The 14,298-nt window shown below is 57.9% G+C and overlaps 2 protein-coding genes across 3 annotated transcripts; both read right to left on the bottom strand.

Moving 5' to 3' along the window:
- Nucleotides 1–40: 40 nt before the first annotated feature.
- On the bottom strand, nt 41–7,688 carry MAFG (MAF bZIP transcription factor G). Its single transcript, XM_066566086.1, has 3 exons — nt 7,582–7,688; nt 3,982–4,043; nt 41–3,896 (listed from the first exon to the last, which is right to left on the bottom strand). Exons 2-3 carry the CDS (start codon nt 4,015–4,017, stop codon nt 3,444–3,446), a joined length of 489 nt encoding a protein of 162 aa, XP_066422183.1. The 5' UTR covers nt 4,018–4,043; nt 7,582–7,688; the 3' UTR covers nt 41–3,443.
- A 1,099-nt stretch (nt 7,689–8,787) lies between these two features.
- Nucleotides 8,788–13,490, bottom strand: PYCR1 (pyrroline-5-carboxylate reductase 1). Of its 2 annotated transcripts, none has more exons than XM_066565973.1 (7): nt 12,823–13,490; nt 11,551–11,621; nt 11,277–11,456; nt 10,467–10,688; nt 9,921–10,013; nt 9,377–9,540; nt 8,788–9,280 (listed from the first exon to the last, which is right to left on the bottom strand). In XM_066565973.1, the coding sequence occupies exons 1-7, from the start codon at nt 12,824–12,826 to the stop codon at nt 9,130–9,132; spliced, it is 885 nt and encodes a 294-aa protein (XP_066422070.1). In that variant the 5' UTR covers nt 12,827–13,490; the 3' UTR covers nt 8,788–9,129. The 2 variants fall into 2 exon arrangements, with proteins under 2 accessions (XP_066422070.1, XP_066422069.1); XM_066565972.1 differs by lacking the exon at nt 12,823–13,490 and adding an exon at nt 11,717–11,818.
- Nucleotides 13,491–14,298: the final 808 nt, after the last annotated feature.

Raw genomic sequence — 14,298 nt, 5'->3', positions numbered from 1 at the left:
GGCAGCGCCCCCTGGCGGCCCCCAAGGACGCGCAGGCGGCGGCTGTTGAAGCGCTTTATTGTCAGTACAAAGGCGGCCGACACTGTACAGAATAAATAACGGCAATAACTTAGCAATAAATACCGCCTGCACCGAGCCCGGAGCCCCCTGCGGGACCCCCTGTCCGCCAGCCCCGGCTCGGGCCGGGAGCGACCGCACACAATTCACAATACACAAATCCCAGGCGGGCCGGGGACGCTCCTGCGGGGCTGGGCAGGACCGACCCCTCCCCGACGGCCCGGAACGGCACCAGGAAAAGGAGAACGGGAACACGACACCCTTCACAGCAGAAAACCAAACGGACGAGCACCTCAGGAACAAGAACTGTCACACTCCAGAACACTATATACGAGAGAGAAGGCGGCGTGACGGCTCCGGCACGGGCACGGGCAGGGCACGGCAGCCCGGAGCCGGACCGGAGCGCTCGGACACTGCGGAGACACATCCCATCCATCACTGCTCCTACACTGCACTGGGAACAAAACCAAAGCACGGGCAAGCCACGCTCAGGGCACCGTGGCCTCGCTGACATCCAGCGCGACAAACGGAGCTTGTTTAGCACAGGGGCCCCCTCCAGCCACCCTCCAGGCACGGCTGCTCCTGCCCTTCCCGTGCTCCCTGAGCACACCTCGGGCCGTGGGAAGCAGGAGGAAGGACGGCTGGTCCTTGGGCACTGCTGCCAGCCCAGGCACAGCAGCGGCTGCCTCCGCAGGGGCTGCATGCTCCCTGACACCCAGCACCACCAAATCAAAGCTCTCCGCGGCTGCAGGGCTGCCCATCCTTGCCTGCTGTGTTTCCGGGGCTCTCCTCACACCAGAGGCTACAGCTGTGGAACCCAGACCCTGGCCAGCCCCATACACACCCTGCCCGCTCCGCTGGCCCAGATCAGGACTCAGCTGTGTCCCAAGGGCTCTGCCTGGTTCAGTCTCAGCCTGACTCTAAGAGGGACACGTTGGCAATGACACCCCAGGTCAGCTGGACGTCTCTGTGTTCTGTAAAATCTCACTTGTCCCAGCCACCACACAACCAGCTGGAAGACCAGAGCCTGCTGAGTGCTGTGCAGAGTGTGGGCTGTGGTGAATGGCTGGAAGTGGCACACCAGACACTTCAGAGAAGAGAAGAGGAAGTCCAGGGCCAGAAGGGGGACGTGTGGAGGCAATGTTCTAATCTGCTCCTCCTTTGGGAAGTTTACTTGGAAAAGCATCCCAAACAACTCCTAAACTCCCTATCAATCAGAGCAAAGCTGATCTCCTTCAGCAGGAAATCCCCACCAGCTACCTGCTCCTCTCCTGCCACACTGCAGCTGTTCTCAGGCCACCCTGCCCCTCTGCTCAGGCGACAGCAGTATCAGTTCAGCAGTCAGAAACATCCCCAAAACCTATCCAGGACAGCTGTACCTCACCACCAGACTGTGGCTTCACTCGTGTTTACCCAGTCTGCCCCCTCCACTCAGATCTTCAACAGCCAGGAGATCACATGGGCTTCCCCCTCATGCCCTGCTTCTCTAAAACTCAGTAAATCAGCTCAAATCTTTGGGAAGGGGAGAGGGAAGTCAAAGTGTTTGTGGAAATGGAGCCTGGCCACAAATAGCTTCTCAGCTGCATCCCAGCTTTGAGTCTGAGCACTCTCCTAGAAGCCCTGTGCAGAAGCCACCCCAGGAAGGACAGTGATCCTGCCACAGCTCACTGGCCAGCAATGTGCAGACACCAAGGACTAGCCTGCCCCACGTTACCCCTCTTGTTGAGGTGAGCCATGAGCACAAGTTCTGACCACAGGATCTAATTCCAGAGCTAAATCCCATCAGTGTTCTCCTAAGCCTGGACGAGCCTCCCTCACGTTACTTCTCTGACAGGTTTGCTGCACAAGAAGAGTGCAGTGTTTTTCCTCTCCAGATAACCGAGCTAGCCTGGCACTGGCTGCTGAGCAGGAGCTGCCTGTGCTGCCCCCACGCCTCGGGGCAGGCCTCGCTGCATCTGCCAGCCATTCCTGTCTCCAAAAACAGCAGCACCTTCGCCTGTGCACCAGAACCCTTCTGGAGAATTCAGAGAGATTCCAACTCACTCTCTCAGTCGAGTTTAGGGAAAACGACAACAGTGTGAAATGACAGCACATGGCAAAGGCACCAGCACACCACAGCGCCGCACGAGAGCTCGGGGAGAGAGCGCCCAACACCAGGGGACACCACAGAAACTAGCCAGGTCAAGAATAAGTCACTTTTGGTACAATTGCAAAAAGATATCAAACAGGACTTGCCTCTTTTTTTGTCTTTTTCTAAGTTTTATAAATAAAGTCTGATAACTCTTTATAAAAACTAACCTCAGAGCCACAAACAGTTTGCGGGAGGTTCATGAGAAACTTTAAAATTATTTATTTATTAACTTTTAACTAGCAAAGTCTCTGAGAATATTTCCCACTCATATGGTCAAATATTCTCGCCTTCTCAGGTAAAAAAGCTGACTATAAATACGCTCTCTCTTCTGTCCAATTTTAAACTTAGATAATTTAATAATTCTTAAAATGATGTTTCTCTCTTTAAATAAAGGGCTATTTAACCACATAAACTGGTTGTGTAAACCATCACACTAGAGACACTTGATACCCTCGAAACACGGGAACAACTAGTGATTTTGGTCTTGTTCAGTGCAACACATTAGGCACAAAACCGGCCTGCAGTCCACACAGTCCCGCTGCTGCCTCCTTCCTTCCTTCCTTCCTTCCTTCCTTCCTTCCTTCCTTCCTTCCTTCCTTCCTTCCTTCCTTCCTTCCTTCCTTCCTTCCTTCCTTCCTTCCTTCCTTCCTTCCTTCCGGGGGCTCAGGACACGGCAGCGCCGTCCCCCAGCACTGCCAGCTCACACAGCCAACGGCACGGCCTGAGGGACACCCACGGCTAGGGCACAGAGGCACACCTAGAAAGGAATAAAACCTAGGACACAGAACACCCCAACTGTAACTACAGGTACCAAAGGAGACAAAAGCAGCAGGTTCAGGCGCTGAGATGCACCACCTGGAAGAGTCATGAAATAAAGCCTTTGGAAGTGACTGAAAATTAGGGTTCCCAGCCCCCAGGAAGAAAGCTTTCCTCGGGCCACTCCTCCACCCTTCTCTCAGCCACACTGCACAGATTTTCTTTGGGTAGAAAACCAAAATCTCACAGCCTGTCCCCAGGGCACCCGAGGGCTACAGACTGCTGGGTGGGAAGCTCTGTCTGCACAGGACAAGGGATGCATCACCACTGCTCATACCAATCTGGACACAACAAAATAAACTGGAGCGATCAGCAGGCCAGTCCTGGGCCAAGTCAAAGGAACCCGGACCCATGTGGCGAGGGCTTGTGCTTTGGGGATTCCAGGCTGGTTTTGTGCCTAACTGCCCTGCACAGACAAGCTCAGGCAACGCTCGCTTCACTAAGACCGGGCGTCCGTTTTGGATTTCACTATTGTGATGACACTGGTGGTAGCCACCTTGCCAGGGACGAGGGGCCCCATACTGGAGGCGAGAGGCCCCCGTGCAGGGGTCACAGGGCTCCGGGCCACGGTTCTGGCGAAGTTCTGGAGGGCCTCGTATTTGGAGCGGAGAGCATCAAGTTCCATTTTCATGCTGGCGTTCTCTGAGGCCAGCTTCTCCACTTCTTGCTGCAGCTCTGCCTTCTGCTTCTCCAGTTCCTCCTTCTGGGTGACGCGCTTCACTCTGCAGCTGGCCGCGTAGCCCCGGTTCTTCAGCGTGCGCCGGCGCTGCTTCAGCTGGATGATCTCCTCCTTGGACAGGCCCCGCAGGTGCTGGTTCAGCTCTCGCACAGACATGGTCACCAGCTCCTCGTCTGTCAAGCTGGTCCCATTCTCGCCTGGCTCCCTTTTCACCTGGGGGAGAGGCAGCACACACTTGTGAAGCCTGAGGTGATGCCCGCGCCCATCCCCGCGCCCCGTTCCTTCCTCGCCACGTTACCTTCAAGGCCTTGTTTCCTTTGTTGGGGGTCGTCATAACACGACAGCCTTGGCAGCTGGGTTCTGCAAGGGGAAAGAAGGTCAAATTAGCACCTGGGACACAGCAGAGCCCACGGCATTCCTCTGGCAGGGTCCAGCAGCAACGCCCCGAGGTGCTCGACATCCTGGCCCCTGCCATGGAAGACGATCAACAAGCAGCCAGCTGGGCTGGACTCAAAATGAGCAGAGTGTCCCTAAGCAGAACCTGCTGCCCTTACACACCTCTGCTCCCATGGAGACTCTGTGGCAATGCTGCTTTTGTTTATGGTGGGGGAAATTAAAGAGCTAGGAGGAGTCAGAACACATGGAAGTCACATTTTAAAAATAGCCTTGCAAGCAGCAGGCAGGGTCCAGAGCATGGCTGCTCCAGGCCAGTCATGCTGACTCAGCAGGCTGGCACTCTGCACCGCTCGCTCCCAGCCTCGTCCTTGTCACTGCCAAGCAGGGCAGCTCACCTCAACACGCCCTTCCAACAGGTGCTCAAGCACAGCTCAGCAGCTCCCCACTCCTACCAGACTCCAGATGCTGCCAAGGATTGCTCAGTAAGATATAACCCTGAGCAAGGGTACACTGGAATTCCATCACAAATTTGGGCTGATGCCTCAGCAGCCTTCACCTCTCCCAGTCATGCAAAACTGACCCCAGTTGTAGGTCTTTTCTGTGAGAAGGTACCTGTCAATCCCTGGCATGCCAGAGCCCAGAAACACCTTCTTCCTCCTTATCTTAAGAGCCAAGGTGTGCTCACAAGAAAACAAAGATTTAAGGTGCTGAAAACCAGAGCAGAGCAGACTCCTTCCCTGCCACAGAAAACAAGATTTCAGAATTGCTTAAGAGCAATTTCCAGGCCTGCTTTACACAGACTTATTCTCAGGCTCCTGCTTCCTTCCCCACGGACCTCCTCCCCTCAGGGTTTTCAGACTGCTCCTGCGCTGCCCAAGGAATTGATCCACACAGATACTCCCTGACAGACATGGCTGTGCCTCAAACAGCCCAAACTGCACTCCCCTCTCAGCCCAGACTGCACCCACGCAGCCCTGGCCAGCATTCCTGTGCAGCCTCCAGGTGCCTCTGCCCCTTTCATCTTGCAGGTGTTAAACAACAATTTTGTTTGCCCCTGCCTTACTCCCAGCAGGACTCATGTCCAGTTACAGACCAGAACCAAATGCACGCATCAGCAAACAGGGCTTAGTGCTCTTTCAGCAGCTGTGGCACAGGCTCCCTCCAGTGCATCTACGACCTACGGGAGGTGAACAGGACCAGCAGTCCCCAGAACACCAGCAGAGATATTCCTGAAGCCTGCAGCCTGCCAGGAGCCAGGCTATTTATATATACCTAGAGGACAATGCTCCTTCCAACAAGATGTCTGCTGCCCCCAACCACATTGGCATAGCCAGGGTCATCTGCTGCCCAAGGAAGGCAGCTGCAGCGAGGCAGGACAGGCAGCATGCAAGCAACTGCTGCACAAAATCAATTCTTCCCTCCTTCCTAGACTGCTGTTTATTTCTTCTGTTCCTACCCGGTAAACAACATGTCTGCTGGGAAAAGGGAGAGGAAAGGGAATAGCTGGAGAGACCAATGTGCCTGCCCCTGCAGCACTTCTGTGCCCCATCCTCCTGCAAGTGGAAGGAGTCATAGGGCAGGTCTGGGCAGTGGGACACAGGAATTTGCCTGCCCTGTGGCACTAAAGAATTTACAGCTGCTTGGCAAGCACACAGGCTGCCTTCATTACAGCAGACCCAAAATGAAACAAACAGGGCACACGCATGCTGCATCAGGCAGGGCACTGGGAAGTGCTCCTGAGCAGGCTGGGGAACTGCTGGCAGAGCTGCACACAGCAGAGGCAGCTGCTCATTCATTCCTGCCTCTGCACACTCTAACACAACACCTCCCAGGCAGGAGCCTCTCTCAACAGCCATCAGACCTGCCACAGGAGTGTCCCCAAAAACCTGGTGATCCCACCTCTCCAAGGAGCAGCAGTCAGTAGAATGGAAAGAACAACCCAAAGAGTTTCCTGGGTCCCGTTTTAACTGGGCTGTTTGGCAGCTCACAAAGAGGACACCCAGAGAATGGGTGACATAGCAGAGACCAAACTTCGCCTTACTCTCCAGACTGCTGATGGATCAGCTTTTGATAGCTTCCTGAAGAAAGATCACACTGAAAAGTGCCAAACACTGTGGCTGCAATGAAGAAACTGCAGCCTCGACACATTTCCCCAGAGCTCAAAAGGCCTGAACTCAGCACAAGCACAGCCAATTCTCCCCTCAGCTCAGCAGCAGCACACGGGAGCTGACAGCAGCACGCATGATCCAGCATGGGCCCTTCTCCAGGCTCCTGTGCAGAACCTGCCCCGAGCCCCGTGTAAACACGGTGATGTCCCTGCTCCAGTGGGCAGAGCAAGGGCTGTGCTCCCCAGGGCTCCAGCAGGCACAGGAGCGTGGTCTGTCAGCAGTGACGGGCACACCGCACAGGAACACTCTCTCCCAGCGTGGATTTCATACTCTGTTTATTTGCTTGCTGGCAACTTGCCTCACACAGTCTCATCCAATGACTCCCCAAATTACCTGTGTAGCCAAGACAGTGCCTCCTGTGTTCCTCACCCTGGGGTCCCCGATGATGTCATCCAACCCTGAGCACTTCACAGCAATTTTTTCCTCAAGGAATCTGCCCACCCAGGTGGTTTTAGCTCTGTTCACACTGCTAAAGCAAAGGGCCGGCTCCGAGAGACTCCCTCCCGCCCTTGGCAGTGCCCTCCCCCGACCACAGAGCTCACACATCCCGGACAGCCGGAGCCGTGCTCGGCACACACGGACGCGGCCCCTCGGTGCGGGTCAGACACCGCAGTCCCGGGGGAGCCCGCTCCGCTCGGGGACCCGCAGCGCCCAGCACCGGGCAGCCCCTGCGGAGCGGCACCTCCGCCCGCACGGCTGCAGCCACCGAGCAGCCCGAGGGCACGGTACCGACTGCGGGCAGCGGGGCTGTGCCTGCCTCTGCTCTGGGCACCGGGCGAGCGCCCCGATGGCTCCTCAGCCTCCCGGCCCTCCCGTCCTCAGGAGAAGAATGACAGACCGCGGCGGGGGGCGGCCGGAGGGACGGGGAACCAAGAGGCCCCGCCGGGGCCGGGTCGCGGCCGTACCGGCGGAGCCGGAGCGTCCCGAGGTGCGGCGGGGTTGAGCGGGGCAGGCTCGGCCCGAGGGCAGCCGGGCTGCAACACGATCGGGGCGCTCGGCAGCCGCGGGAGGGAGGGGCCGGGTGCCCGCGCTGCCCGGGGTGGAGCCGGGAGCGGCGGGCGGGGCGGGGCAGGCCCCGGGCCCCGCGCACCTGTTGCTCGCCCGCCGAGCGGGGCCGGGCGGGGCGGGGCGGGGGCCGGGCGGGCGCGACCCCAACGCCCCGCCGTGAATCAGCGATGGCGGCCCCGTCAGGCACCTGCCGACCCCGCGGCGGCCCCGGCCACCATCCCGGGGCCCGCCGTGCCCGCCCCGCCCCGGCCCGCCCCCGGGGACCGGCCCGCCCCGCCCCGGCCGGTGCCAGGGCCGCGCCCGCCCTCGCTGCCGGTGGCGCTCACCTCCTGCCGGGGCCGCCGGGCCGGGCCGGGCCGGGCGGGGCGGGGAGGCCGCGCTGGGAGGGACCGGGACTCACGAGCCGCCGCCGCCGCCGCCGCCGCTGCCGCCGCTCACGGAGTCGTCACGTGATATTTGGGTCACGTGGCTCCATTCATGAAGCGCCCGGCGCAACCGCCCCGGGCCTTAAGGGGGCCGCGCTCCGCTCCGGGGCGCCGGGGAACGCCCGGCACGGCCCTGCCCGGCCCGGCCCCCGGCGAGCGCTGCCGCTCCACCGAAGTACGGGGTCGGCCGCGGATCAGCTCCCGCGTCTCTGGCAGCAGCCACGGCCGCCCGCCGGTGTGCCCGGGGCACACCGCGCGTTTCACAGCGCGCAGTCAGTCCCTCGGGCCGGGGCCGCTCCTCTGCCCCGGACCGCCGCTCTCGCTCCAGGTGTGTTCCCAGCCCTTTTGCTAGGAATTCAGGCCCATGACACCGCCACTGGTTCGCACTGTTTGCTGCCATGCCACAGGCAAAGCCGGCAGGACAAGATGAGCGTTGCAGAGCAGGGCGAGGGGAAGCAGAAGGTGCAGCAGTGAAAGTGGGGTTAAGAGAGGGGACAGGAGGGTTAGGACAGGGGTCAAGGAGAAGCCGTGCCCCGAGGAGCAGCAGGGCCTTGGGCCCGGATCCAGCAGCAGCACCGCCGCTCTCTGCTCTGTGCACAGGGGATGTGAGCGCCAGCCTTGCAGGGCTCTGGTAGCCCCTGGTGGGCTGGGTTCCCATCTGCTGTGGTTACTGTTACGGGTCTATAACCATCTAGGAAGTTCATCTGTAGCTCTGTCTCTCTGGGAGGATCCAGGGGCACCCCCAACATCTCCCTGCAGAGCGGTTCAAGCTCAGGCATCCATTCATTCCGCATCCCACTTTTTCAGCCAAGTGGGAACTCTTTCCACAACACTCTCTTGCATTTTGCATCACCCTCTGCTACAGCTGCTGCAAGCCACAAGCCTGCTACAGGGGACACCAGCATGCTGACTGAGCGTTTTTCCATGGACAAAAGAGAAATAACACAGAGAACACTAACAGTTGTGGCTTAGGAATGGTATTCCCTGTATTAGCGTTCCCACTGAAATACTCAAAACCACATGCTGCCCACTCACTGCCCTCTTGTCCCTCTCCCTCTGTGGTGGGCTGGAGAGGAGAACTGGAGGCACAAAAGGTAGAGAACATGGTTTGCTACAAGAACAATTTACTGGAAGCAGTAATGAGATAAGAAAACAAATAATAACAGCAACAATATTAAGAAGAGCGTAGAAGAGAGGTGAAGGATTCCCACATGATTGCTCACCACGTGTAACTTGATGCTGCTCCCACTGCTCACTTGATGCACCCAGCCACGGGACCCCTTTTCCCCACCCCTCTTCAGCACCTCTCCCCTGCTGCAAACCGTCCCCTCCCCTTTGTATAGAATAACCAGGGTCCTGGCCATGCCATTCCTGGCTACTAAAGATTAACCCTGTCCTGGCTGTAGCCAGGACACTGACATTCAGCACCGCCAGAACGCAACAGTCTGGTCAGTTCTTCTTGGTCTTGCTGGTGAACAGACTGACTTTGCTAGCAGATGCCACAGACAGAGAAGGAGACTCCAGCTTCACCTTGTCCAGCAATGTTTTCTTTATGGCTGCCGGGGAAACCTTCTCCTGGTCTGCCAAATGCTGCAGCTCCCTACAGTGGGGTAGTGGGAGAGGAAGACATAGAAAACATAAGATGGGGAGGATGGGGGGGCAAGTCTTGCAAGCTCTTTAGTTCCTAGTTGCTCACCTTGTCCGGATGCAGGAAGCCTCCACAGCGTTGATGAGGAGAGAGCGAAAGCCACCACTCTCCAGGAAGTGCAGGGCGTGGATGGTGGCTCCCCCGGGCGAGCAGACGTTGTCCTTCAGCTGACCTGGATGCTGCTCAGATTCTAACAGCATCTTGGCAGCTCCCTGTAGCAAGGAAAACACCTGCCAGAGCCTGACTGAGGAACCACTGTCATACCCTCCTGTTCTCCACTGCAAGAGCAGCACCAACACTCACAACAGGCACACCTGGGCTCCTCCGGGCTGCCAAAACACTTTTCAGAGCTGATGAGGCCTCAAAGCAGCAGAGTTTCCCAGGCCCCAGCTCCCACCCCACCAGCAGCACCAGCAGATTGCTGCAGACACTTCCTACAGCCCCTCACCAGGAACTGTGTGCATTCCAACCAAACGCATTCCTTAAAGCAGATTCTGCCAGAGCACCACGACCATCTCAAACTGCGAGGTGCAGATTCCCCTGCAAGGAGCAGGCACAGGCTCAGATGTGTTGTGCAGTAGGTAATACTGACCAGCAGAGCCTGTGCTCCCAGCCGAACCGCCAGCCTGCGGGGAAGGCCCATCTTCACTCCTCCGTCTGCAAGAGCATCCAGGGCAGTGAATGCCTGAGAACAGAGGGAAAGAAGGGCACTGAAGGACTGGTAAGGGTTAGGGAAGAGAGAATCCAGGGCTTCAGCACTGTTCTGTGACTCCTGTCACTCACAGATTTGACAAAAGCCTCCCCCTTTCCTTCATGGATGCCATGCCAGGCTTCCCTCCCACCAGTTCCAGCTCAGGAGTGGGGGAATGGGAGAAATTCAGCTTCTGATCATGCAAACTACGGGCCCAAGCTTTGCAACATGGACATGCAGGCACTGCACACTGGCTATGGACTTCAGACTCATCTGACTCAAAAAATTTTCCTGCTGTCCCAACTGGACACCTGGAATACATGTTCCATTGCAAATATGGGTGATAGGGAAAAAAAAAATACAAGCTGAAGTTGCACAGACTTTATGGCAGGCAAAGCCAACTGCTCTCCCTAAGATGGCACTAGCTGAGGAAACAGCAGCACATACATACGCAGGGCCACTGCCACTGAGCCCCGTTACAGCATCGATGAGGTCCTCTTCCACCTCGGTGCAGAAGCCCACGCTGGCCATCAGCTGCTCCAAAAGCTTCCCATCTTCCACATCCGCATGAGTGCCAGTGGCATAGACTGTAGCACCTTCTCGGACTATCACAGGGGTGTTGGTCATGCACCTGATCACTTTTGGTGTGGGGCAGAAGGTAGAGAGTTTCTTAGGACAGAAAATCATGGAAGATAGAAAGTAAGAAAAAAAGAAAGAAGGGAGAAAAATGAGCTTTAGTGCATATGTTTCATCAATGGGTTGTTCAGGAAAGGACCCCCCCCAGGGGCAAGAACAATACAAGCAGAAGGAAAAGAGACACCTGTGTATCTCAAATGTCCTGCTTTGAGCCACAGCAGCCCATCCGTGAATGTGAAGCCTTGCTCAGTACCAGCAAAGCAGGAGCTGGGCAAAGCCGGGTTGGAAACAGTATCCCAAAGGCCTCAATCCCACATCAACCCACAGATCTCCAAAACAGCTCCTGCAGACACCTAGCATAAAATCTGCAGAAATTCAGGGGAGATGACCCACTGCTGTTAAAATAAACATGACTGGACAGCACCTCATGTGAGAGAAGAGCTGGATGAAGCCTCTAACAGCATTTGCCGATGAACACAGGCAAAGGTGACCAAAACCAAGTTGGCTGCTGCTGTGTGACTTTAGTCCTGAGTAGCACGAGTAGCACAAGTGCGTGGCATGGGCTCCTCGGGGTCAGAGGAGCGGAGCCAGCCCGGCCGGCCGTGCCCGGTCCCCGCTCACCTTCTCGATGGAGCTGATGGTGACTCCGGCCGCGCAGGACACCACGATGTGCCGCGGCTCGATGTCGGGGCCCACCTCCTCCAGGATGAAGGGGATGATGGGTGGCTTTACGGCCAGGAAGAGGACATCGCTGCTCTTCACCGTGTCCTTGTTGCTCACCGTGAAGTTCACTCCCATTTTCTGCACCGGTTCGGGGAGAAACGGGACCGCTCAGCCCCGGGATGGCCGGGAGGGGAGCGCCGCCACCCGGTGCCCGCTACCCGGCCGCACTCACCCGCAGCCCGCTCACGGTGGGCAGGTCAGTGTCCGGGGAGCTCGCCGTGATCTTGTGCGCAGCCAGGACCCCTGCGAACGACCCCGCGTGTCAGCCCGAGGGACCGGCGCACCCGGCCCGAGCCCGCCCGCCCCCAGGGAGCCAGGCCGAGCTGCCCCGCGCGCACCTGCCGCGGTGAAGCCGCGGGCCAGGGCGAAGGCGAGCTGCCCCGCGCCGATGAAGCCCACGCTCATCCCGCTGCCCCCGGCCCGGCCCGGCCCCGCCGCCGTACACGTGGCCGCGCGCGCACGGAGGCGAGACCGCGCGGCGGGACGGAGGCGCGCAGCCAATCGGCGGGCAGGGGGGCGGGGCAGCGCCAGCGTTCCGCCACTCAGCGGGCGGGGGCGGGGCCAGCGGCGCGGCGCTCGCCAGCGATTGGGGCAACCGGCGCCCGGTGTTGCATCATTCACCGCCCGCGGCGCCGCCCCGCGCCGGCCCTGCCGCCGGGCGGCGCCCTGCTCCCGCCAGAGCCCCCCAGACCGGGCCGGGCCGGGCCGGGCCGGCCGGGCTGCGCTGCGCTGCCTCGAGCTCCGCGGGCCGTGCCGTGCCGTGCCGTGCCGGGCCGGGCCGGGCCGTGCCGTGCCGGGCCGTGCCGGGCCGTGCCGTGCCGTGCCGTGCCGGGCCGTGCCGGGCCGTGCCGGGCCGTGCCGTGCCGTGCCGTGCCGGGCCGGGCCGGCCGGGCTGCGCTGCGCTGCCTCGAGCCCCGCGGGCCGGGCCGGGCCGTGCCGTGCCGTGCCGTGCCGTGCCGTGCCGGGCCGGCCGGGCTGCGCTGCGCTGCCTCGAGCTCCGCGGGCCGTGCCGTGCCGTGCCGTGCCGTGCCGTGCCGTGCCGTGCCGTGCCGGCCGGGCTGCGCTGCGCTGCCTCGAGCTCCGCGGGCCGGGCCGGTCCGTGCCGGGCCGTGCTGCCCCCAAGCACCGGGGTGGCCCCGTCGGAGCCTGGCGGCCCTGGGCTGTGCAGAGCCCGGACCGGAGTGAAGTGTTCCTGTAAAACCCAAGCAGCCAGCAGTGATTTTTTTCCTAACTATCATCTTACCTCGCTAGTTTTTGTTTTTGGTTTGTGTTTTTGTTTGTTTTTTTTTTTACTTCTTCATTGACAGAAATAAAGCTCAGTGTCTTTTTTCTGCTGATAAATGTTCCTAAATGCTGATCTTTTGTGAGTACTGAACCCTGGGCTTCCAATAAAAGAAGGGGAAAACCCAGTCCAAACCCATTAACAATTCCAACTTTAACCTACCCATGCTGGAATCCTCTGGGTGCTGTCTAGATTGGCTGCAGCCACAAGTCCATAATTAATGAACACACATAAATCCTAACATTAGTTTACCAAAAGAGGTTGGGAATGGTTGATGACTGGAGCAACCAGGTTCATGGGGAGCTACTTGATCATCATCTGTTAATTAAGGGGAGAGATGCTCTCTGGAAATGAAGGAGGTCTGGAGAACTGAATCATGACAGAGCTGGTTGGTAAATCCTGATGAGTAGATATCAGATGTTCTCTGTTCTGGATTGGGCAATCTCATAGTTTCCAATGGTTGGGGAATGTTTTAACCACTGAAGCATGAGGTTTTGATTTTTTTTTTCCTCCTAAAAGAGAGGATTGTTGTCCACACAATCTTTTTTTGCCATTTTGACCATGTTCACATTTTTTGCTCAGTCTTTGGCTGGCAGATGAGAAAGCTAAATCTGAACACACTGTTCTTGGCAATGACTTGTGTATCCACTCCTCCAGTCAGTGGGATCATGGTTTCCATGTTAAATTCTCTTTCCCCTTATTGTGAAGACACTCCATTTTGCCCTTATTGTTTCCCAAGCACCAGTTCCTCTCTGGCCCTTTGACCCTGGCTGGGTGTAAGTTGCATCAACCCATGGCATTGTCAGTTTTACCACGTTTCTGCTCTTGCTCCTGCGGGAACCCAGGAGTGCCTGGCTCAGCCACAGCTGCCAGCCAAGGAGCTGCTGCTGCTGCCTGAGCACTGGTGGTGCCATCCTGGGGACGGGCACCCCCTGCCTGGGCTCTTGCCTCCGCTGGCCCCAGCCCCCCTGAGCCACACCAGGACGGGGCTTTCCTCAAGCAACGTTCCTGGCCCCACTGGGCTGGGTTTTATAACAAAAGCCGTGGTCCTTCACAGGCACCTGTTTGGTTTTTAGTAATCTGAAATAACAACAACCAAAAAAAAAAAAGTAATTTTCAAGTATTACGTGGCTTAATTTGTCCATATTGATGGGTTTAACAGGAATACATCATAAATGCTCAAGGTCCCTTTGTACGCAGTGGCTCCTGTAAATTAGCTCCTCCAACACAAGTGGATTTCCTTTCCCAAGTCAGCATTTTGTTCTTGCACAACCCAGAATTTGTTTGGGTGGCAAGAAATAAAGCTCCTGGTTTATATCTATGGCAGATATCCGTGGGTCTTGCCCTGACAGCCTCCTCTTGGACTACATCTTCCAGATTTCCTGCCCTTCAGGAACTGGGACTCACAGAAGAGAAAACCCCCTTGGCAGGCTGTTCCTCTGTGCTGGATCCCAATTCTTGTCCCATGTCCTGGCTGATGCTCCCCACTGCTAAGGGCTGGTCCTTGCTCAGAATTATTCAACATCACCTGTCCCAACAAGTTTTCCCTTTGCTTTTCAAACCCCACACAAAGCGCTGATGAAAAGTAAGTCTGCTTCCTTATTCCTGAGTCATTCTGCTGCAGAGAATCCCCTCAGA

This window comes from Molothrus aeneus, chromosome 26, assembly GCF_037042795.1.
Source record: "Molothrus aeneus isolate 106 chromosome 26, BPBGC_Maene_1.0, whole genome shotgun sequence".
Lineage (NCBI taxonomy): Eukaryota > Metazoa > Chordata > Aves > Passeriformes > Icteridae > Molothrus > Molothrus aeneus.
The sequence above is the reverse complement of the archived record's forward strand: the minus strand, read 5'-3'. Positions and strand labels throughout refer to the sequence as shown.